The sequence below is a fragment of the Globicephala melas genome, chromosome 2 (assembly GCF_963455315.2).
Source record: "Globicephala melas chromosome 2, mGloMel1.2, whole genome shotgun sequence".
Taxonomy (NCBI): Eukaryota; Metazoa; Chordata; class Mammalia; order Artiodactyla; family Delphinidae; genus Globicephala; species Globicephala melas.
In genome coordinates, this window is record NC_083315.2 from 74,902,520 (window position 1) to 74,925,193 (window position 22,674).

General features: G+C 44.9%; 1 protein-coding gene across 1 annotated transcript in view; it reads right to left on the reverse strand.

Annotated features, from left to right (window-relative positions):
* Nucleotides 1-2,221: 2,221 nt before the first annotated feature.
* LIPC (lipase C, hepatic type) overlaps nt 2,222-22,674 on the reverse strand; it is a 173,896-nt gene continuing 153,443 nt past the window's right edge. Inside the window, exons 8-11 of the mRNA XM_060293564.2 lie at nt 20,632-20,877; nt 9,287-9,404; nt 7,480-7,698; nt 2,222-2,804 (exon numbers count right to left, since the gene is read on the reverse strand). Coding sequence (XP_060149547.1) covers nt 2,693-2,804; nt 7,480-7,698; nt 9,287-9,404; nt 20,632-20,877 — 695 coding nt within the window. The 3' untranslated portion in view covers nt 2,222-2,692. The remainder of the gene's footprint in view (nt 2,805-7,479; nt 7,699-9,286; nt 9,405-20,631; nt 20,878-22,674) is intronic.

Here is a 22,674-nt window from a genome sequence, read left to right on the forward strand (position 1 = left end):
TGAGGTAAGCAGGTAGGTGGTGACGCTCAGGACTGACTTCTTCCGTCTTCCTCTTGCTTGTCTGTTTCCCATCCATCTGGCTTCCCTCTCATCCACGTTCTGGTGGGAGAGTGGGCATTGCGCTGGGCAGCTTGGCTTCCTGCTCTGCCGCCCCAGAGACGTGTAACTGCTAGCAAAGCTTTCACAACGTCTGCGGCAACATTATCAAGGTGATCACGGAAGACAGGCGGCTTGGCTCTGCAGGACGGTGCATTGACTTTAGTGTTGAATGGAGTGCTTGTTTCCTTCTCTCTGGCTTCAGGCACCTCAAAGAGCCCAGCTGCAGTGTAATTGACGCCCCATTTCTTTCCCTGGGCTCTTACAAGTAAAAGCACAAACAGGCTTTTGCCTGAAAGGCAGTATGCTAGTGTTATCTTTCCTGAGTGGGCTCATACATACAGATTCTTTGGAGAGAGGTACGTATAATCAGCATAGCAGTCAGCATTTTGCATGGGCAATGAACAGATGTGGCTGCATTATTCAGTTTCCCTATTTGAATTCCCTCCTAAGATGTACTTCGGAAAATGTGATGTCGATGAACACATCTTCCCAAGTGGAAATAATCCATGCCAAGAGGAGTCTCAAATGTTCCCATGAACCATTTGTCATGTTGGTCGCTTATTGATTTCTCTGCCCCCAATGTTATGACCTCCTGTGTCACTTTAAGTTTTCCTACTAAAGATGAAATACTTTCTAATTATATTTTGTGTGAAACTAATTAGTATTGGAATGCATCACACTAGAGTAGAAAAACGTTGGTTTTAAACTCTGCCCTTTTTTTTTTGTATTGCAAAATGTGACATTCATACTAAAAGTGAGTGCATAAAATATATATGTACAGTTTAAAGACTGGTTATAAAAATGGACACCTGTGCAACCACCACTCGGAGTGACAAGTACAATGTTGCTGGCACCTGGAACTCTGGTGTGCACTTCCTCTTTCCTAGATTACCGCAGCCTCACTGTGTGCTAGGGATGTTATTGCTTTTACGTAAGTGTTTTACCACCTATTTGTCCATCCTTAACACTATAGTTTAGTTCTCCTCGTAACAAACTACATATATATTTTGTGTCCTTGTGTAAATACACAAACCCACAAGTGCTTCCTTAACTTCTGCCCCCTGGACGCCTCTCTGTCTCACTCTAGACTCAGCCCTTTCTTGTTGTGTGTGCAGCTTTGGGTCACCTTTTTCACTGCTGTGTAACAACCATGAGTAAGGATATACCACTGTTCATTTATGCACCGCATGGGTGGGTATTTGGGCTGTCTCTCGTTGTGATGTTTTCAAGGCTGACAGGAGTATTGTTCGACTTGTGCATAGATTCTATGGGGTATATAGCAAAGAGTATGTTCAAAAAGTGATATTTTAAATTCCCTCTGGATAGTCAATGAGAAAACATGCCCATCCGACACAAACATGACTTTATTGTAAATCTTAGTATTTTAGACATGATGGGAAACAGTGTTCACTTTAATATCTGTAATTTCTAGACACACACACACAATACCTAAAAGGGCGGTCAGGTGCTTTTGTAGTCAAGATTAGTATGCAGGACACAGTACAACCTTGACCCAGCTGTCCTTCTTCCCCCATATCCTTCAGTTTCGCGGGTCTTTCCAAGGGAAATAAAAGTGAATCACGCAAGATCCTCTTAAATTGATTTCATCAGAGGCAGGTATGTCTTCAGGACTTTTGTTTCCAGGGGCCCTTCTCTGGTGAAGAGCATATGAATTATGAGCTGTATAGAGCTGAGGCTATGCCAGTGTCGGGTGAGGTTGTTGAACGTGTATAGTGTGCTCCTCCTCTCTGAATTACTTGACACACAGATCCAAGGGATTTACATCCAAGGGGTGTATCTAATATTTCCTTCACATGCTCTGTGATGGAGTTTGCTGGTCAAAACATCATTAATTTGTTTATTGGTCCATTTGAGATTTGCTATCTAAGTCTTTGAGATATTCCAAGTTTTCCATTAGCTTTTGTGGCAAGCATTAGTAAAAGAGGAAAATTGTATTTCAGTAGTAATTTAATCATTAAAACGACCAACTCTTCAGCTTTCATGGTTATCATCAGTAGTTTTAGGAGAATTCTACTATAATTGGTTTGGTTCAGTGAAATAACTGTATGATTCGTATGATGGTAACTTTTAGTTTAAGTAGAATTTTTCTTCTTTTGGTGAGCTGAATGGTCTTAAAAGGTGTGTACTTTGGGACACACAACTGTGATTAATCGGAATTTCACTTTATGGAAATGCTAGTTATATAATAAAGAAGTATCTTTCCAGCATGCTTCAAAAAACTGAACAGAACAAACTAGCAAGGAAATATGGGAAATTTGACTTAATTGTAAAAGGCATTTTAAATTAGAACAACGGATCTAAAATGGCTCTTACATTTGTACTTATTTGCATATATTACCATTCAGTCAGACATAAAATTGGGAAATTTTTGGTTACACTAATATTCGAACATAGTTACATCACATAGTTTTAAAAAGCTGAGTTTATAACAGTGAAATGTGCTCCCCTTTAAATCTTAAATCTATTAAAGCTTTATACAAGTTTCTTTATATAACTTTGGTTTTCAAACAAGGCAACAATTCCAGATAAGGAATAAAATCATTTATTCTTCACACTGGGTCTTCATTAAAGCTCATCTGATCTTTCGCTTCAATTTTTTAGAGTTTGATTCACATCTCACAAAGGTTTTCTCCTGGGTTGGGTGAAGTTGTAGATCATTCATGTTTTCTGAGCAAAAGGTCATTCTGCATAGAAAACATCAAGCAAACATAGCACTAAGTTTTGGATGGAGCTTATTGAAGTGTTTCATCCTTTGTCAGATACCCAATTTGACATGCTGTTTAGTAACACATGCTATTTAAAAAAAAAATTAGATCCTTATGACTGCAAATATTTTCATAACTTCAGAGAAAAACAAAGCCCAGGTCAGTGAAAGCAATCAGTGTAAGGCTTCCCGGAGCTCTGTGTGGTGTGATTTCAGTTCTGTAAGAACTGAAAGTCCTTGGGGCAGCCCTGCTTTGTTCTCCTTTATACAGCTCATCAAAGGTTTGAGGGTAACAATGGTTTCTTTCACTACATTACCCTGTCTCCAAGGCAAACATTAGCACTTTCTTCAACTGTTCCTCACAGGCAGGCTTCGTGCCCAGCCTTCCTTTTTTGGACACACTCCAGTTTGTCAATGCCCTTCTTAAAGGTCCCTGGGTATGAGGCCACTGTCATCAGCATCTGCCTGGTTCAGCCCTATAAGCCCCACCCTTTCCTCTTATCTGGTCCTCCAGCCACAGAGGATATCACTAAGTGCTTTGGGTCTCTCTTGGAGACCAACGGCTGACAACTTTGACCACTGGTTTGGCCTGAGATACTATTTTGTGTTACTAACTTCAATTGCATCTATCTGAAAGAAAAAAAAAAAAAAAAGCAATAGTCACAGAGAATTGTAGTTTATAGCTTCTTTTTTTTTTGAATTGCATCTAAGGTCAAGTCTTTACTAAATCAAACTTTTTAAATTAAAAATTATTGTGAGTAATTATGAATGCATTCTTAAAAAATTCAGACAATAAAGAAATATATAAGGTTGAATATTAAAGACCCTCTTCTCCATCACCTTTCACTAATATCACTCCCCTCCCTGCTTTCATGATTTGCTTTCTGTCTTTCTGGACCTCTTTCTATGTATTTACACATATACGGATGTTCATATACAAACATCACATTTGTTGTATTTTTCTGAAAAAATTTCTTGTCATCAAATAATGTACTTGGAGAACTGTTCACATCAGTACATACAAATCTATTTCATTCTCGGCTGGACCTAGAGATTATCATACTAAGTGAAGTAAGTCGGACAGAGAAAGGCAAATATCATATGGTATCACTTATATGTGATCTAAAAAAAAGTGATACGAATAAACTTATTTACAAAACAGAAAGAGACTCACAGACATAGAAAACAAACTTATGGTTACCAAGGGGAGAAGTGGGGGGAGGGATAAATGGGGAATTTGCAGTTAACAGATACATACTACTATCTATAAAGTAGATAAACAGCAAGGACATACTGTATAGCACAGAGAACTATATTCAATACTTTGTAATAACCTACAATGGAAAAGAATCTGAAAAAGAATATACATATATACTGAATCACTTTGCTGTACACCTGAAACACTATAAAGCAACTATATTTCAAAAAAATCTATTTCAGTCTTTTTCACCTGCTGCATAACCTTCCAGTGTATGGATGTATGACAATGCATTTAGCCATTTTCCTGTTAATGGAGATTGGGATTTTTCCCCAATGGTTTAGTATTTACAAATAGTACTGCAATAGACATTTTTGTACATAGATATCCTTTGTGGATATTTTGAGTATTTCTCCGGGATAGGCACCTAGCATAAAATTCTGGGTCAAGAGTATGCATATGTCAAATTTTGATAATATAAATTCTATGAGACCAACGGCTTTGTCCACTCTGTTCACTGCTGTATACACAGCAGTGTCTAGCATAAGATATGTGCTCACTAAATGTTAGTTGTTGAGTGAAATTCCCCTACAGAAGCTCTGTAATTTGTACTCCCACGAATAATGTATGAAAATGCCCATCTCTCCACACCTGTACCAGCTCTAGATGTTATCTGTCTTTGAATTCCTGCCAAACTAGTGGGTGACCAGTGATAATTTCATTGATTTTTGTTTTGCATTTATATGATTACTGTGGCAATCAAACATCCCATTTTGTTTAGCCAATCACTTTTCACTTCTTGCTACAGGACAAATATTCTCTGCTCTGCTCTTCACCCCACAACAGTCCCTCTCATCCCTGACTTTGTGCTTTGGGGGAAGAAAATCACCTCTCATTGAATTCCTTCCGTGGAGGCACAGAGCAAGTTATTTAACCTTTTTTTTTTTCTTGTAGTTAGCAAAGAGATTGAGAATGAGGTTTAATATCTGCATCCCAGCTCTGGGATTTCAGATGGTAGAAGGTACTCAAAAATTGGTAGTTATTAGTCTCATGAGATACATATTATAATTCCTATTTGTTACTAGAGAACTGAGTCTCAGAGAGGTGCAGCTATTGTCTGAGCCTCCATAGGTGGAAGCAGTGAAATCAAAATTCGACTTTGGGACTAGCTGATGCAGAAGTCATTGGATTCTGCCTATATATGGTTTGTTCACTGCCTATCTCTCCGGGAATGCCTCTTGGCCTCTCCAAAGCCTGTTGCAGCACTGACCGAACAGCACCAACCTGAACTGATGTCTTTCTTCTTAGACTTCCTATAGACCATGCAGTACTAGACTCTTACTGTTCAAAGTGCAATCCATGGACCAGCAGCATCAGAAGCACCTGGGAGCTTGTTAGAAATGTAGAATCCCAGGCTCCATCTCTACCTACCAAAGCAGAACCTACATTTTAACATGATTCCCAGATGATTTGTGTGCATATTAAAGTTTGAGAAGCCCTGGGATGGAGCATATCATTAGTAAAATTAATGCATCTTGTTTTCCTAATTAGGTCCTTGAGTTTCTTTCTGCCAAAAGCTACAACTCAGATTTTTTTGGTACCCCGCCCCCGCCGATGGTGTTGGGTACTGCAAAGACCCATAGGGCTCACTGAGTTAAAAACTTAAAAAACTATAGGTCCCAGACTCCCTCCCCCTTTTTCATGATGTCCCTCCTGCAGCCGTGAGGAAAGGTGTGATGTACATATATATTAACTTACAGCTCTGCAACTCTGCTAGATTAGACCAGAGAAGGTCAGATTAATGGGACCAAGACTAATGGGGGGGAGGAGCTGTTGGAAGCTGTGCTCTGGCAACAAACGGGTAATGAGTCAAACAAACCAGGTCAGATCTGGGTTCAGACAGTTATGAGCAATGTCCCTAAGCTGTGTAACTCCTTGAGCCTCAGATTCCTAATCTGCACAGCAATACTACCCATTTCAGAAGGTCACTGGGACGCTTCCATGAGATGAATGCTCTAGAGCACCTCATTCAAGCCCATGGTGCAGCAGGAGCTCTGTAAGCAGCACTCCTGTCCCTCTCCTCTTTCCTTCCTCAGAGCCATGTGGTAAGCACCAGGGGAGAAGGTAGTGCTGTGTTTTATACTACCTTTCAGGTCAAGTCACCTAGAATTGCCATGGCAAGCAACCACTAAGACTGAGCAATTACTCTTCAGCTGAGAGAATCTGGGGACGGGTGGTGCTCAGTTGAGCTCTTCTAAAGGGCCAAAAAGTCATGCAAGAATAGCTAAGTGTATAAGAGGAGAGAAGCAGTTTAATTTTCTCAAATTGATCATGCGGAGAAATCTGTTGGCAGACTGCAGAGTATGCTCTTAGTAATTGCCAGGATTTTGTATCCCAGGGAGATAAAAACTCAGAGTGTGGTTGTGTAAGGGACTCGGGGCATAAATCAGCCACAGGCCGCTCCTAGCAGTGAGACCTGAGGGGTGAGGGAAGAGAGTAGTTCAGAGGTGAGAGGCATGCTGTTCTCCAACTCTGCTGACAGCAAGCCAAAGAGAGCAATAGGCTGGCCAACAAAGGGCAGTCGGAGAGGAGAGACAAGTTTCCTAAATACAGTGGGGAGGAGATAGGAAAAGGTCTGGGGAAGGACAGGATTCTCCTTTTAGGGGAACTGCAGAACCACAGAAAAGCATGTTTGCCATAGTAAAACACATTGGGCATTCTTTTGCTCTGCTGAGAGGCCTGAAGGAGCAGCTGGACATCCTTTCTTTCCTTCACTCCCTGCCCCCAACCCAGCCCCTCCTGTCCCTAGAGACTTTGGGCTGAGGGAGACGTTCAGTCACACAGAGCTGCACCTCCTGACGGTAATCCAGTGGTCCACATCAGAATTTCTTAGGGCTCCCAATGTGTGGTCCTTCACAGACCACAGCCAATCAGAAGCTCTTCAGGTGGCTATTCAGGTGGAATTCTGCAGAGTCAATAAGTTCCCTAGTGATCCCTTGGCGTTCTTAGATGTGAAAGGTGCCACCACAGTGTGAGATTTTGAGATTGTGATTTGTTAAAAGCGTTTCTCTGGGTAAACAACAAAGAAGACATGTCACGTCTAGGTCCTTGCTATTCAAAGTGTGGTCCTTGGACCCGCAGCATTGACATCACCTGGTGAAATTTGAAAAGCACCGGGCTAGTGAGTTGTCCTCAAACTCTGGAGGCAGGTGGCTGTTAACTGTGGGCAGAGGGAAGAGTCTAGACTAGAAATCAGAAGACCTAGGTGCAGATCCTGGTCCTTCCACCTATGGCTTTGTGAACTCAGGATGGTCATTTCATCTTTCTGAGCATCTACATGGCATCGTTAGGAGATAATAATGCCCACTTCATAAGATAAATGCAAATAGTAAACTGTAAAATGCTGACATAGGTAGATGCTTAACAGATGTTAGGAGGAGGTTGAAACAGCACTCACCTTTGCTGTGTTTCTCCCGCTTTGACTCTGACGCTCTTCAGAACAAGGCCCGAGTGAAGGGACTCTCTTCCCCAGGGGATGATGGTTTGGACCGTGTTCCAGACGTTGGACCACACCAGACTGTTTTCCCACTTGAACTTGATCATGATCAGCTCACCAATATCCAAATCCAATGTGATAAGAAAGGAATAGGTTTTATTACTAGTAATTCCTTTGTTCCTTGAAGATGCAAAGGAAACCAGACACAGTCAGTTGATTTTTAACAGCAAAGTGATGCTTAGGCACATTCAGGATATGTTAGGTTTGCCTGAATGATTTGGGATGGTCTTTTCTGCTGCATTTCCCAAACTGGTATTGGACAGACTATTAATAGAGACAGGAATAGGTGTGCCAGGATAGAAAGGGTTTTCCTAGACCAATAACATTGGGAAAACCATCTTATTTTCTGTGTTAGCATATTAAAAACGCCCTAAGAGTTCTACGGTAATGAGTCTAGTTAGCTTTGTTTAGCTCAGGCTTCCTAGTTTCCAGATTAACAAGTCGGGAAAACTGCCCTGATGAGGGCAGGGGCTTTGGCAGTGGTCTCTGGGCCATACTGCTCTCTGTAGGTTTGATCAACATATTAGAGCCACACGACAGTCTTCTCTCCAGATCGATGCTTTTGTCCTCCCCACATAAATAGAAACTTCTGTTAAAACAACAAGTATAGCAGTAATAGAAAACCACATATAAAAAGGATGCACCAGTTTGGAGCAAGATTTAAATGCAGATCCTTAGGTATCATTATCAGCTTTCCTCACTAATCTCCAAGACATTAAAATGTCCCAACATTGACAGAACTGCCAGATGCCCTTTCCACTACTTAGAACAATCTCCCGGGGAGAGATTTGGGACAGCGCAGAGTTAACACTGGATTTAGGGTGAGACAGGTGGCTGGAGGATTCCCTTGCTTGGCTCATCGTAGCTCCTCCTGTAGTATGTTGTAAAGCATCGTTTAGGAATCCACCCACCCCACTAGGCTGGGAGCATCCTAAGTTTAGTGTCATCTCTACCTCTAGTGCTGAGCACCAACACATCCTTGCTGAGCGACTGAATCAGTGTGATGATCAGAGGTTCAAAGCTGCGGGCAATTCTCAGAAAGCTGAGGACTGTCCCTGGAGTGGGTGAAAGCTAGTGTCACTTCCCAAGGAGAGCCCAGGCTGAGGGTCAAGATGCTGAGAAAAAGCAGCCAGCAGGCCTTTTCTGGCCAGTGAAGGTGCGGAGCCTCTGCAGGAGACGTTGAGGCCGCTGCCCATGTTGTGAGCAGGTGTGCAGCCGGGCAAAGGACAGATGGGGAGGGCTGGCAGTGCAGGCTGACTGAATGGAAAATTTGTGCCACGTTGAATGATACCAGTGTTATTTCTGGGTTATGTTTTTCAGAACTCACTGGAAAGGCGCTCAGGGCCTTCCTGGGGACACCTGCTCCAGCCATCACCACTCCTCTCTGCTGGGATCTACTTCCTGTACTGCAGACATGGACGGCCACCTCTGGCCTCCCTCTCCATTCCAGTCCCTGTCGCACTGGGCCCATCACAAACACAGGTAGCAGCAGCATAAAGTAATCGTTGGGACTGGGTGAGGCTGCGGAGGGATGACGAGGTGCTGAGTGTGAGTGGCTGTCCCATCTGACAGGGTGTTTGGGGCAGTCATAATGGGCTGAGAAAAGTAAGTTGTGTCTGGCCTGACCCTTGAAAAGCAGGGTCCATCCAGACCCTGTGAGAAAATTAAGCCTCTCATCACCACGGACGGGGCTGTACCTCATACTCACAGAGTGATGGGGATTTTCTGCATTTCCTCTTTTGTTCCGAGGAGTGACATGGCAAAAGTTGGTTCTGCTGGTTTCTCAATTTCGTTGCTGAACTGAATCTTCAACTGGTAATGATAAACTAGAGGGGAATAGGGTGGAGAGCGAGAGAGAAAGATCATTTAAGCAGAAAATTTTAAAATAAAAAATGTTGTATTTTTAAAATTTAAAAAGCAGAGGGAAAAGTATGGATGAATAGATACCCCCCCTTTTTTTTTCTGGGTGGTAGAATTATGAATGCTTTTTATTTTCCTCTTTTTCCTTCTCTGAATTTCCTAAATGTCTAAGAGGACTTCTGTTTGTATTGGGTTGGCCAAAAAGTTCGTTCTGGTAGTGAATACGTTGTTCAATAAAGTTCTTGGTGAAAATGAAAAAGTGTCTTTTATTTTTACTTAAAACTGAATGAACTTTTTGGCCAACCCAATAATATAATAAATATTATCCAACAAAAGAAGGCAGAATAGGAGTACAATATATTTGGCATTCTCGTCGATTTCCAGATGAATTCTGTTGGACTATTCCATGTATTTGGCAAGGGTCCCCTTTCACAAATCAAAGGATATATTGCCTTTTAGGCAGCTGACAAAAGCAAGAGAACACACTGTCATTTTTACTTTTGCCTCTGTTTGATGGTGTCAGTTTTGGGGTGAGACAGAGCTCCAGCTAAGAAATATGCCCTAATGACCACACCTTTGTGATCTGGGGCAGTTCCTGGGAACTAGCTCTGTGGGGTTCAACAAGCACATTTTCCAATGGAAATAAGACAACTAGTTCTAGTTCCTGGGCCTAAAATTCTTCTATCTTATCAAGTGTCCAGAATGTCCTTCTACTGGGTTGTTTGGAAGAGGGAAATTTCTTCTTCTTTACCCAAATACAGTCTATATTTAATTAATAAAAGCAAACTGCTTTCTATAGCACAGGTGTTGTTAAACAATTTACATTGCAGCGTCTCATTTACTTATCATAACTACCCTATGAGGAGGGTATTCTTATTATCAGCCCCATTTTAGAAAGAAGAAAACCGGGGCCAGAGAGGTGGAGTGACCTGCTCAGGGTCACACAGCAGCCTGTGCTCTTGGCCTGGACCCATCGCCTTGATTAGCTTGCATTGTTACACCAACCAGCTGTGGAGCTGTTTTCAAAATTACCCCACCTCATTCCCACATGACTGATGGCTGCTTAGACTTCTTTTCCCTGCTGTCTCCATTTTCTCTAAGTACTTGTAGCACTTGAGCTCCAAGACTGCAAACAGGTTTAATATGGCATGTCAACTGGATTGGTAGGACTGCCTGGGGCCCCATGTCGAGATGGGCTCTTAGACCATGTCTAGGCTTTTGGGAGGATTGGTGTCTGCCTTGGGGGAAGGATAGGGGATATACGATATACTTGTTGTGTATTTGCTTTTCCTGTTCTAGATAATGATTAACCCACTAATCCTGATACAGTGCGTGCACATAGTAGGTGCTTAATAAACATTTGTGGGGTGAAGAACTGACATTTTGCTTGGGAGTATCAGAATGTGCATGAACATTTAGCAAGATGGAAATCACCTCTGAGAATTCAAGATTTGAGTTTCAAGCTTTGTTGTAGAATTCCTCCTGGAAAGGATAGATTATGGAACTAGCCACTTGATTATCCATCCCATGCACCCAACCTGTGGAAATTCACCATCCTCATGAATCAGTCTACTTACTCCCAAATCATGCATTTCCGCTGGAGGTTGGTAGCTACACACAAACCTGGTAGCAGCTGTGGCTAATGGTGTGTTGCCAACACCTCAGCTGCAGGTCCTGGTGTGCCTGTAATTGCTGGGTTTCTGGGTTATTTACACAACCCTACCCTTTGGCATAAACCAGTCTTCCCATTTGGGTTTTGCAGTGGATTGCCTGCAGTGGATTGCCTCCAGTGCCCTGAATAATAGGTGCTCGAATTCTCCAGGCTTTGGGTGAGAAATAAGAGAAGGGCTATGGGCCCAAGTCCCAGGAAGGGTCCCTAAACCCTTGGGTGGCAGCGGTGGAGGCAGGGACTCTGGCCTATCATCCCAGAAGCCTCTGGAGAGGTCTTATACTATTTGGGGTCTGTCTAGGGAACTCTGTAACAGGTGAACAGTGTTACAAGTTGAACTGAGGCAAAAAGGAAAGATACAGCCTGTAGGCACTGGGGATGGGGTGGGGGCAGGATGTGGACAGGATGACGTGAGAGAACTGGCCTTGGGTTAACCCCCAAACAAGCAGGCAGGGCATCTCCCAGAGTATGCAAGGAACACTCATAGCAACCAGTTTAATATGTAGTAACTGGAAATCTACTGATACCCAGCCCAGTGCCGAAAGCCGTTGGGGATAGATGAGTAAAAGAATGTAATTAGCAGTATGCATGGTAATAACATAGGCTAACATTTATTTTGTTTACCTGTGCCAGGCACTTTGTATTTATTATCTCATTTAATCCTTACAACAGCTGGTACTATTATTTCATTTTAGAGAAGAGGAAACTGAAGCACAGAAAGGTTAAGCAACTTTTCCAGTATCACACAGCTAGTAAGTAGCATAACTGGGACGTAAGTCCAGGCCACCTGGCTCCAGAACTTGAAGTTTTAAATGTTTATAGCCAGGACCAATAGCTTTATATACCCTAAGGAAAAAGTCGAAGTGCGGAAAGAGATTAAAGTTCAAAAATGTCATAACAGAATTATTTAATTAAAAATAAATAAAAAACACCCTAAATATTCACCAATAGAGAGGAATGACTATGGACTAATAATGACAATTATGATAATTACCATTTAGCTCTCTATTATGTCCCAGATACTGAACTACTGTTTCTCAAAATTATCTTATTTCTTTTACTACAACTTTGTAAGATGTCTATTTTAACCTCCCTTTGCGTCATTTTACAAATGAAGAAGCTGTGGCTCAGGAAATTTAAGTAACTTGTCCATTGTCATGCAGCTAAGAACTGGTGAAGCTGCAATTAGATGTTAGTCTGCTGACTCTGAGTTCATGTTCCCAACCATGTGATTTACTCTTATGAAGTGATTAAAAGATATTTTTGGAATGGTTTCAATGCTTATGAAAAAGTGGAAAAAAACCCCAAACAACCATCAGGATACAAATTGTACATCTAACATGAGAATAATTCTAATAAAACAGCATGCAGAGTAGGAGGGAGATTCACAAAAGTATTAAGTGACTGTCTCTGGAGAGGGGAGAGAGGTAATTTTTATTCTCTTCTTTATGCTTTTCTGCAAGTTCCACATTTTCTACAATAAGCATGTATTCTAATTAGACTCTTATTGGAAAAAGAAAAGTTTTTAAAAGTATTAAGAAAGAAAACAGCACTAGAAGCTGTGGTCCTGGCCTTAGAGGAGCTTGCAGCTGGGAAGCAGAGCTGTGACCCTTGTCACCTTCTGCCTAGTCTCACGGGCATCCATGTCCATGGATCTTCTCTCCCTGAGGGCAGCCTTGGGGTCATATTAACGCTTGTATCTCCACAAGTCACGGCACACATCAGGCATCTAAGGAGTGCTTCTGAGGCTTTTTGTGTGAACACAAGACAGGACACAGTTGCCTTAAAGAGCCTAATTGTGAATAGGAATAATAAAAAAATTGCTTTCATTTGTTGAGATACTACTACGCATCAGGCTACATACTAAGTGCTTTACAGACATTACTTTTGTCCTCGTAACAAGACAAAATAAAGATAACATGTGGTGAGACTCCATTTTCTACACCTACCCCTACTATCCCCATCCAGCTCTGAACCCCAGGAAGTGACCCAACGGCCTCATCTCCTGGCTGCCTTGCAGGATGGTTTCTGGTTGCGACTGACCCACTGGGGAGGCACCCGCAGGAGATCAGGGCACAGAAGAGAGAGGTCAAGGTGTTTTTTTCTCTGCTCCCTCCTGCTTTGAAGACTGACTGCAGAGGAACTGTGCTCCATGATGAGCTGCTACGAGCAGCCTCTGCTCCACAGCTCCCGTTCTCTTGGGCTGTTCCTTCTCCTTACTTCTCCCAGAGGCTGGTTGTTAGATCTGGGGTGCATCAACAGCCCATGTTGCTTTCCTTAATATCACCCACCCTCTCTAAGGAGTCCTGCCTGTTCTCTTTAGTTGATCCAGGTGAGTGGAGTCCTGTTTTCTGCTGAGACCTAGACAGATAGGGTGTCAGTGATCCTGGTAAATTACAGATAAGGAAGCAGAGATTTGGAGAGGGGTGCAAGGTGACCCAGATAGTTAGAAGTGGAGAAGACTTTTTTTTTAACATCTTTATTGGAGTAAAATTGCTTTACAATGGTGTGTTAGTTTCTGCTGTATAACAAAGTCATTCAGCTCTACATATACATATAGCCCCATATCCCCTCCCTCTTGCGTCTCCATCCCACCCCTCTAGGTGGTCACAAAGCAGCCAGCTGATCTCCCTGTGCTATGCGGCTGCTTCCCGCTAGCTATCTGTTTTACATTTAGTGTGTATATATATCAATGCTACTCTCTCACTTCGGTGGAGCAGACTTTGAACACAGGTGTCTGGTCTGATTCCAAAAGACCCTTCCCACTGTGTCCTGGGGTTCCAGTTCTAGCAAGCTGAAGCTGCCTTTGAAAGCAAAGAGCAAACAGCCCCTGAAGAAAAGCCGCAGTCTAAACCTGCCTCTGATAAAGCCACCAAGACAGAGTGCCTGCCAGCTCTGACCCACTGACATCCATCCTGGGCTATCACTGCTGCAGATTCCTGCCTGCTGCCTGTCTGCTGAATGTCCAGCCTCTGAGCTGGGATAAATGTTTCACGTCCCTGCACTGGAGATGGGTTTTTGTCTTCCTTTGCTCTTAAACTATGAGTAGGAAGAGACAGATTTCCACATCTGAGATGCCATGGTTCTACAATTCTGGGGGAAGGGGTTGGCTTTGATGATTGTGAAGGTCCCTTTAGCGCTCACATCCTATGGATGAGAATTACCTGTGTCCTGCAGTGTCTCCCTGGGGTGGGACCTGTGCAGGAGGTCAGAACCTCCAAAGGTCTGTAAGCCGTGAGCGGCCTGAGTGAGGCGGGCTGTGGAGGGCACAGCTGTGCAGGAATGCGGGCACCTGTGTCTGCAGAAGTGTGATGGTCAAACCCATCACACATTGATAGCACAAGGAATCCCTTTTAACCTGCACTAGGAAAGCCACTTTTGGGGAGAAATCTTGAAATTAATTTTTTAAAATACATAAGAGACTTTCATGTTCAGATCTAATTATTTGTTCTTATTTTGGATTTTGTAAGTGTTTTTCCTTAAAAAAAGAAAAAAGACAATTTGCTTCTTATTCCTCCCCCCACCCCCCAGGACAATGATGCTGTTACAAAGATGAAGGAAAAAAGGGTGAATAATTTTTCTCACTTTACCTTATGGCATGTTTAATAAGGATTTTAAAAAATGATTTAGGGAAATGCTTTTGATCCTGTGACTGCAAGGAGGCCAGCACAACGTGTTCCTCAGTTCAGGCAGGAGAAATTATTTCAGGTCTTAAAGCTGAAAAGCATGAAATAGTCTATTAACCTTGAATGAGATCAGGAAAAATCAAACCTGGAGCAGAGATGTGAGGTCTCTGGAGATTCTCCTCAGCAGAGAGTCTGCCTGGGGTTCAGATACCCTAAAAACCCTGGATCCTAATCTTGTGTGGACCCCACTGGTGCCACTTAAAAAAAAAAAAAGTTTCTTTTTACAAGGTAGCCACTGTGAACACCAGGTTTTGGAATTTATAAAAAGGGAATATTTTTTTCCTTTTTTTTTTGTCTCATGGAAAAAATGATGCTGACTCATTAGGTACTGGCCCTGGGAGACATTATGACTCTTTACAAACATCAAAGAGGCCTTTTTTGTTTTGAATGTATAGATTTTTTCTCATGGAGATGGTAAGAATGAGATCTCGTGTTTTCTTGCAGCACCAAGGTCTTCTTCCTAGATCTCAGATGCCTCTGAGGGAGGCTGAAGATCATGGAACTGAGAGGCCCAATGATGGTCTTACGCAGGGGGTTAATGTACGAGCAGCCAGCACTAGCAGGGGCTGGTTGAATGAACTCAGAACAGGCTCAAGGGAAGTCGAGAAGGGGTTTTATAAGCCTATGTGTGTGTGCGCGTATGTACTTAGGTTGGGGACTAAATTTGGGCTCAACAGTACTGCCCCATTTACGTGATGCTGATGTCACAAGATTGGATGCTTGCCCCTTCTGTGGGGAGTTTCCTCTGCTGGGGGTGGAGATGGGGGAGCGTGTGTGTATGTGTGGGAAGGCCAGGGAGTATTGTGTTGTGTGTGTGTATGGGATGGAAATAAGCACCCCTGACTGAGAGATAGGAGCCTCCTGGTACCATCAAGAGGTCTTGAGTACTCATCAGCTTTCTGAAGCTCAGTTTCCTCCTCTGTAAAACAGGTATTAAAAGCCTTCTCACAGGGTTGTTGTGAGGATGTGATGAGATGGTATGTAAAAGTGCCTGGCTTCTAGAAGGTGTCGACCATCCTATATGCAGGACTGACCAGCAGAGTGGGCAGAGTGAGTCCACCCCCAGGTGCCAGGGTTAGTGGTTCTCCCTCATGCTGGTCCATACACAGTCACTTCGTGGCTGAAGAAACTGAGGCCCCCATCGGTTTTGCCACAGGGTCAAGGTCATATAGGTGGTTGGCAGCAAAGCCCAATTCTGGACACTCCTTATCCCAGTCCCAAGCCTCTGCTCTCTCGACTATACCCATTGCTTCTCTGGAATTCTCCCTGGAAATCAGTGAAAACCTTCCAAAGAAGTAGCTGAGAAAAGCCAAAGACAAACAGACTCCCCAAGTCACAGTCTGGCTGGTTATCTCACCGACCAGAAGAGTGCTCTCATCAGCTGGAGCGAGTTCCCACCGGCTGGATGGGGCCCAGAGTGCAGGGAGAGAGTGCAGGCAGCGGCGATGGGGAAGAGAGGAGAGACTCAGACAGAGGAGCGCAAGAGGAGGGATGACTCAGGAGTGAGCTGCCACTGAACTGGCCTCCGTCCTACACTTAGGAGGCCATGGAGTCGGGGAGACCTGGGGTCAAGCACTACGTTTGCTCCTCACTAACTGTGTGACTTTGGGAAGGGGATTTAGCCTCTCTGCATCTCCATTTATTTATTTGGAAAAATAGGCATAATCAATCCACCCCCCACCCCTTCCATCTTTGTCTCTCTCTCTCTGTCTGTAGGTTGTTGTGAGGATTAAATGATACATGAGATAATTGTTGCAACACATCCAAGGTGGTGTCTGGACCGAGTAAGCCCCCCTGAGCGCTGCTTCCTTCTCTTCCACACAGTTACCTCCTCTAACTACTATGAGGATTAAATTAGATAAGATGCTTGCTAAGCAGGACTTCATATAGGTTTGTTTCCCATCCCCTTCTCTTAAAAAAAAAAAAAAAAAAGGTCTCCCAAACTAGCCAAAGTTCTTCCTGAGAGAGAGAGAATGGAAGTAGGCGATAAATGGCCTCATTTCACTCAGCGACTGTTTCCCAGTTCTCTTCTGCTACCGCTGTCCTCTTCAGCGTTTACCCGAGTGCTGGCGAACGGTTGTAGAAAACAGATCCTTTGATGGTTTTGTCAAAATATCTTGGGAGCCAGAGGAATGAGGGCCAAGTTAGTCATCCTTTGTGCAACTACAGTCGGGAGGGGATGTTTATCTTGCCCAGCCAGACCCTGCACTAAAATATATAGTACAATTAGATGTCCTTGAAAAATATGGATTGCGGGTTCTCTGTAACCAGGGCTGGGCAAGTCTGTTCCTTTACGAATCTATAAGTATTCATCAAATGCTGGAGTTGGCCACTGAAATAGACTCTGGGGGCCCCAGTCACAGATGATCGTGGCCATGATGGGTGAAGAAGGGTGCAGTTATGGTGGCCTAGATTAAAGACTTGATGCCAGCGCCATCAATAGAACTTTCTGGAAGGAAATGGTCTATTTCTGAACTCTCTGATATGGCAGCCACATATTGGAGCGTTTGAAATGTGGCTAGTATGACGGACGATTCAAATTTGCGATTTTATTTTAAGTAATTTAAACAGCCACATAAGGTGAGCAGCGACCACATAGGTCGCTGTAGCATTATACAGCCCACAGCGTCCCATGAGTAGCCGCTTTCACATAGGTGGGAGTCTCATCTGGGCATGATTTCCAGCTGTACCCAGGGTGGCTTGATGTGACCGCAGGGATGTGACTCCCCACCAGTGAGTCAAATTAGGCTGAGCAGATTAGGACTTTGCTCACTGGAAGGGCTGAGGTGGATCTGGGGAGAATCTGGAGGGCCCAGAGAAGAGGAGGGCGCAGTGCAGGCTGCAGCTCTTCACTGGAATCTCTCTGGGGCTGGAGGTTTGGGTTCGGACCAGTTTCAGGCAGTCTTGTCTCATAGTCCCACCTCCATATCACTGGCCCCAGAGATCTTATCTTCATTGGATATCCCTGGAGCAAGAGGAGATGCTGGTGATAAAGAGACCCAAGTGTTGTTGTTAGGGGAACTACGGACCGAAACCGCCCACCCTGGCCAGACCCTAGAGTAACCATTTGCATGAGTTATCTTACAACGTGAGGCCCTCGTAAGGAACGTGGAGCTAACGAGCCACCACCACCTGAAAGAATTTAGGAAAGGTCAGAAGGAGAGAGGAGACGCCAGTCCATGTGTCCTACCAACCTCCCAGAATCCTTCTCGCTGGAATCCATCTTGGCTGAGCAAAGCGTGCACCGCCAGGAAAGACCCTGAGTCCGAATGATTGGCCAGAGACAACCCGGAAACTAACCCCGTCACCATACAAACCCAAGGCTGCGAGCCCCGTGGCAGGGCAGTTCTCCTGGGTTCCCTTACGCTGCTGCTCTCCGCCCGGGCGCCCCTTCCCAATAAAGTCTCTTGCTTTGTCAGCACGTTATGTCCCCTCGGACAATTCATTTCCGAGGGTTAGGCAAGAGCCCACTCTCGGGCCCTGGAAGGGATCCCCCTTCCTGCAACATTGTCTCCAAGGGACTCATCATCTGTCTTCCTGGGACAGCATTTAGCGTGTGGGAGGGTGTTGGTCTCCCCTGGGCCCCCTGAGGGAGGGCCTCTGCCTACCCTAGCTCTATTTATGCTTGAAGAAGAAATGATGGCCTGTAGTGATGCCCTAATGTGATTTCTTGATCCTCCTTCATGGGAAAGGGGTCCCTGTGAGTTCACACCAGCACCGTGTGGTGATTGGGCATCTGGGGTCCTGGGCAAAGGGAAGAACTCAGCCTGGCTTGTGCCTACTGCTCTTCCCTCTTCCTTCTCTTGACGCTCTCGCCTCCCTCCCCCATCTCCACGTCCCACCAGGAGATGACCTCGGGCAGGACCCAGTCCCTCACTTCAGATGCACAGCCCTGCCCTGGAAGGTGAAAAATGACGCGCTTTCTTTCCAGCTGACCGCAAGGAGAAAGCAAGATCCTCCCTCACCTCTCCTCCTTCCCTCACCCCCATAGACAGACCATGGGCAGGTTACCAAGGTAAAAATCACTAGACTAGTTGTTTGGAGGCCTGGGTCTAAATGCTGGCTCTGCCCCCAAGAATTCCTCTTGTGTCCCCGGGCAAATGATTCTCCTGCATCTGGGCCTCTGTTTTCCCATCTGTGAAATGGTGGAGTTGAACAGTTTTTTGAAACGCTAACATTCCAGGATTAAAGTAGATCTGGTAAAATGTGATGATCTGAGAGGCTTAATCAGTCCAGGCAGCTTTGCCATTTAAAAGAGGAGCTGGTTAACTCAAATGAGTGTCTAATTGGCAGCCTGAGGCGGGGGAGCTCCCTGAAGCAGGAGGCCTTCCAAATCCCCTCACCTGCTCTGGGTGCCACGGGTTCCGCCGCCACCCCTCAAGGACAGACAGCTGAGGGGCCCCTCTGCCCCTCAGGGAAGAAAGATCCTGCCCTCGCTCCAAGTGCTCTCAGAAGCTATCAGACGCTCCATCTGATTTCTGTCATTCCTGGGACTCAGGGAAGGGAAATCTGGCTGGAGAGCAAAAGTTCAGATAAACAGAAGAATCCTGTGCCTAAAAAATAAGTCGCCTCGGAGCTTGAACTTGGGAGTGTGGTAATGAACGGAACACCTGGGAGTGTTCAGCCTGGGAGTCAGAGGGACGTGGGTTCCAGGCCTCCTTCCAGGCTAACCCTGCCAACCTCGCCTGGCTGTTGTGGGCACCACGAGGAGTCGATGGATACATGTAATGTTTTTGTGTAAAACGCGGTGCAAAGGCAAAGAGCTACTGACAGCGTGTTCACCTTCTGCATACAAACATCTGCACGGTAACAAGCAAACCGCACCAGGCTCCTCCCGGTGACGTGAGCATGTGCTGTGAACAGTGAGATGCTAAATCATTCCAGAGCTGTTTTAAGGATTAGGCAGAAATGTTAAAGGCAACAGATGTTGGCTTGTTCCCTCCAGGAGGATTTAGGCTTTAGTGGAGTATTTCTCTGCTGGCTTCAGCCCAAATCATGACCACAGCCCTTTCTCTGACCTCCTGTTCAACCCAGCAAGAAGAAGGGGCTCAATTTCTCCCCTGAGGTTGAGAAGCGGAACTTCTAGGGAGGGCCTCAATAGGACAATGATCTCTTGTAAGACGAGCTGACTCGAACGTCAGGGGAAATGAGGAAGCATGCATGTAGTGTGGAGCCCAGGTTTTTCCTGGAAGCCATAAGCAGAGATGAAAGCACTGGGTTCCAGTCTGAGTTTGGAGAAGTCTCCAGGGCCCTGTACAATGAGACCTGGGTGGTCAAGGTAATTGCTCAAGGCCTTCTGGATCTAATATTCTAGGGGACCGTGATATTGGATGAAGTACAGCCAACCCGAGGATTGTTCCAGAAAGTATCAAGCTTTCTCCTCCAGCACTTGGCAGTGAGGAAGCCACATTCTTGGGTAAAGAGAGAGGCTGTGTCATCATCACGGTCTGGAATCTGTGCAGGGTCAAAACCACTAAAATAACAGAGCCTGAAGTAGTTCCAGCAAAACACTTCAGGCAACTTCTGAACCTTCAGACAACTGGCTTCATCCTGCCCTTCTGAAGGCTCTCCTGCACGCACCTTTTTTTTTTTTTTAAATTTTTTTAAACATCTTTATTGGCGTATAATTGCTTTACAATGGTGTGTTAGTTTCTGTTTTATAACAAAGTGAATCAGTTATACATATGTTCCCATATCTCTTCCCTCTTGCGTCTCCCTCCCTCCCACCCTCCCTATCCCACCCCTCCAGGCGGTCACAAAGCACCGAGCCGATATCCCTGTGCCATGCGGCTGCTTCCCACTAGCTATCTACCTTACGTTTGGTAGTGATGCACTTACCTTTGAACGGGGATTGGGCTCGAGTCACCAGGAAGAGGCTCTTGCTCTTCTTGCTTTGCGGCTCCTGGCGGGCATAGTAGCCCAGCGTGTTGCAGCGGCCCTTTTTGCAGCTCAGGCACAGGCCCTGGCTGAAGCTGTCCATGTCCCTGCACGGGTAGGCTGTGCTCTGCATGTCAGTGTGCAGCAAGGAGTCGATGAAGAGGTGCACTGACCGCTCGTGGGCACATTTGATGGTCTGGGTGATGGCTGGAAAACAGGGCAAGAAGCACATTATCATCCCTTTGTCTGAAGGATCACCTTGTTTCTCAGTGCAGAGTACCGGCACATTAGGAAGGAGGAGGAAAGTGCTCAGGTCAACCCGCTGACTACAGTGGATGTGATAACTGACTGAACACTACACAAGGGGTAGACCCCCTGCAGTCACTTAGTGTGGAGGCATAATCTCAGGCTCCAGGGGGCTGCTGTGGGCACCCTGTATGTTACGGTAGGTGTTTTAATAGGGGCCCCAAGTCACTAAGAAAATATTGAATTATTTAAGCAAGTGGGGTACTGTAATTCATTTTGGAAATATTTTAATCTCAAATGGTTAAAAATGCACAACTGCTGATGTTTAAGGGTGAGTTAGCAGAACAGGCTTGTGCGGAATGCCTCTTTTCTTAATAAAGCTGGGTAAACCAGTGCCCAGGCAATCTTGGGACTTGGCTCATGGTCTGGTGAGAGCTGAGGCCTCCCCCACCATGTCTGCCTTCTGTCTCAAAGCAGCCACTGCATGCCCTAAGATAACTGGCCTGTACAACCAGCATGGGGATTGGCTTCAAGAAGGACATATCCCAGTGACCAGGTCTGAACGGGCCTAACCCAAAACAAGTTTAGGAGGTTTATGTACCAAGGATTTTGACCTTTTTTTGCGGGGGGTGGTTGTTTTTGGGTCTCCAAATCTTAACAATCTTTAGTAAAGTTTTCTCTAGGAATGTTGAGGAACCACCACGAGATGTGCTAAGAACCTCATGTGAAGGTGGAGCACAGGTAACTTTGCCAAATCTGTTTGCCCAGGGTTAGTCATCTCAGTTCTTGGTCACTAGGGGCTATATTTGTTGAGCACCCACTGTTCGGCAGGTACTACACTGAGTGCCTCCCCAGAGCTTCAGTACAGCTCCTTGAGGCAGCTGTTACGAGTGAGAAAACTGAGTTTCAAAGACATTCACTCACTCACTCAAGCTCACCTAGCCAGGAGGTGGTGAGGATGGTAAAGCAGTTACCAACTGACCAAGTTAACATGTTCACCCCAGAATGGGATCACTTGCGAACAGAAGGGTGAAGAAAACTGAGAAAAACCATACCAAGGGTGGGCGAGGTAAATGGATATCCTTGGTTCCATCATTCTGAAGTGTAGCACAAAAGAGAAAATGGCAGTAATTGGTCAGAGATGCACTTACCAGGCAACTAGCTAATAAACACCATCCTAGGGGTCTGTGTGGAGCTTAGGGAGGGTGTAAATCTGGGAAGAGGGCTGGATGGTCACCAGGAACTGCTGGTGACTAGAGGGCGATGACTGGAGAGAGATGATGTAAGGAATGATAAGGGGAAGTTCCGAGAAGGTTCTCTCAGACGTGGGCGGGTGGAAAGCTGGGAGTCCAGCCAAAATGAGATAGTATCCAGTGTGAAGGTCATTCTGATACAGGAGATGTGAAGGTGGTGATGTAATCACGAGATAGCATGTGCTCAGCTCAGTTTCAGATGATTGGGGCAAGATGGTGGTATGTGGGGGTCGGAGGGTCTCCAGTTGGCTTAGAGTGAGTTGGCATGTCTTAATCAGGATATTATTTTACAATAATGAGAACGTTGGAATGCCAAGGAAGCGTATGGTTTTTGCTCACATCTTTGTTCTTTAATCCGGGGCCTGTTACCCACGCGCGTGTTAATGTTTTGGTTTTAGGGTTTGAGAGAGAAGGGGGATCGCAACCCAGATAATGCCATATTCAGTTTCCGCCCTGAGACAAAGGAAGTCACAAGGACCTATGTAGAGCTGAACATCTAATTGGA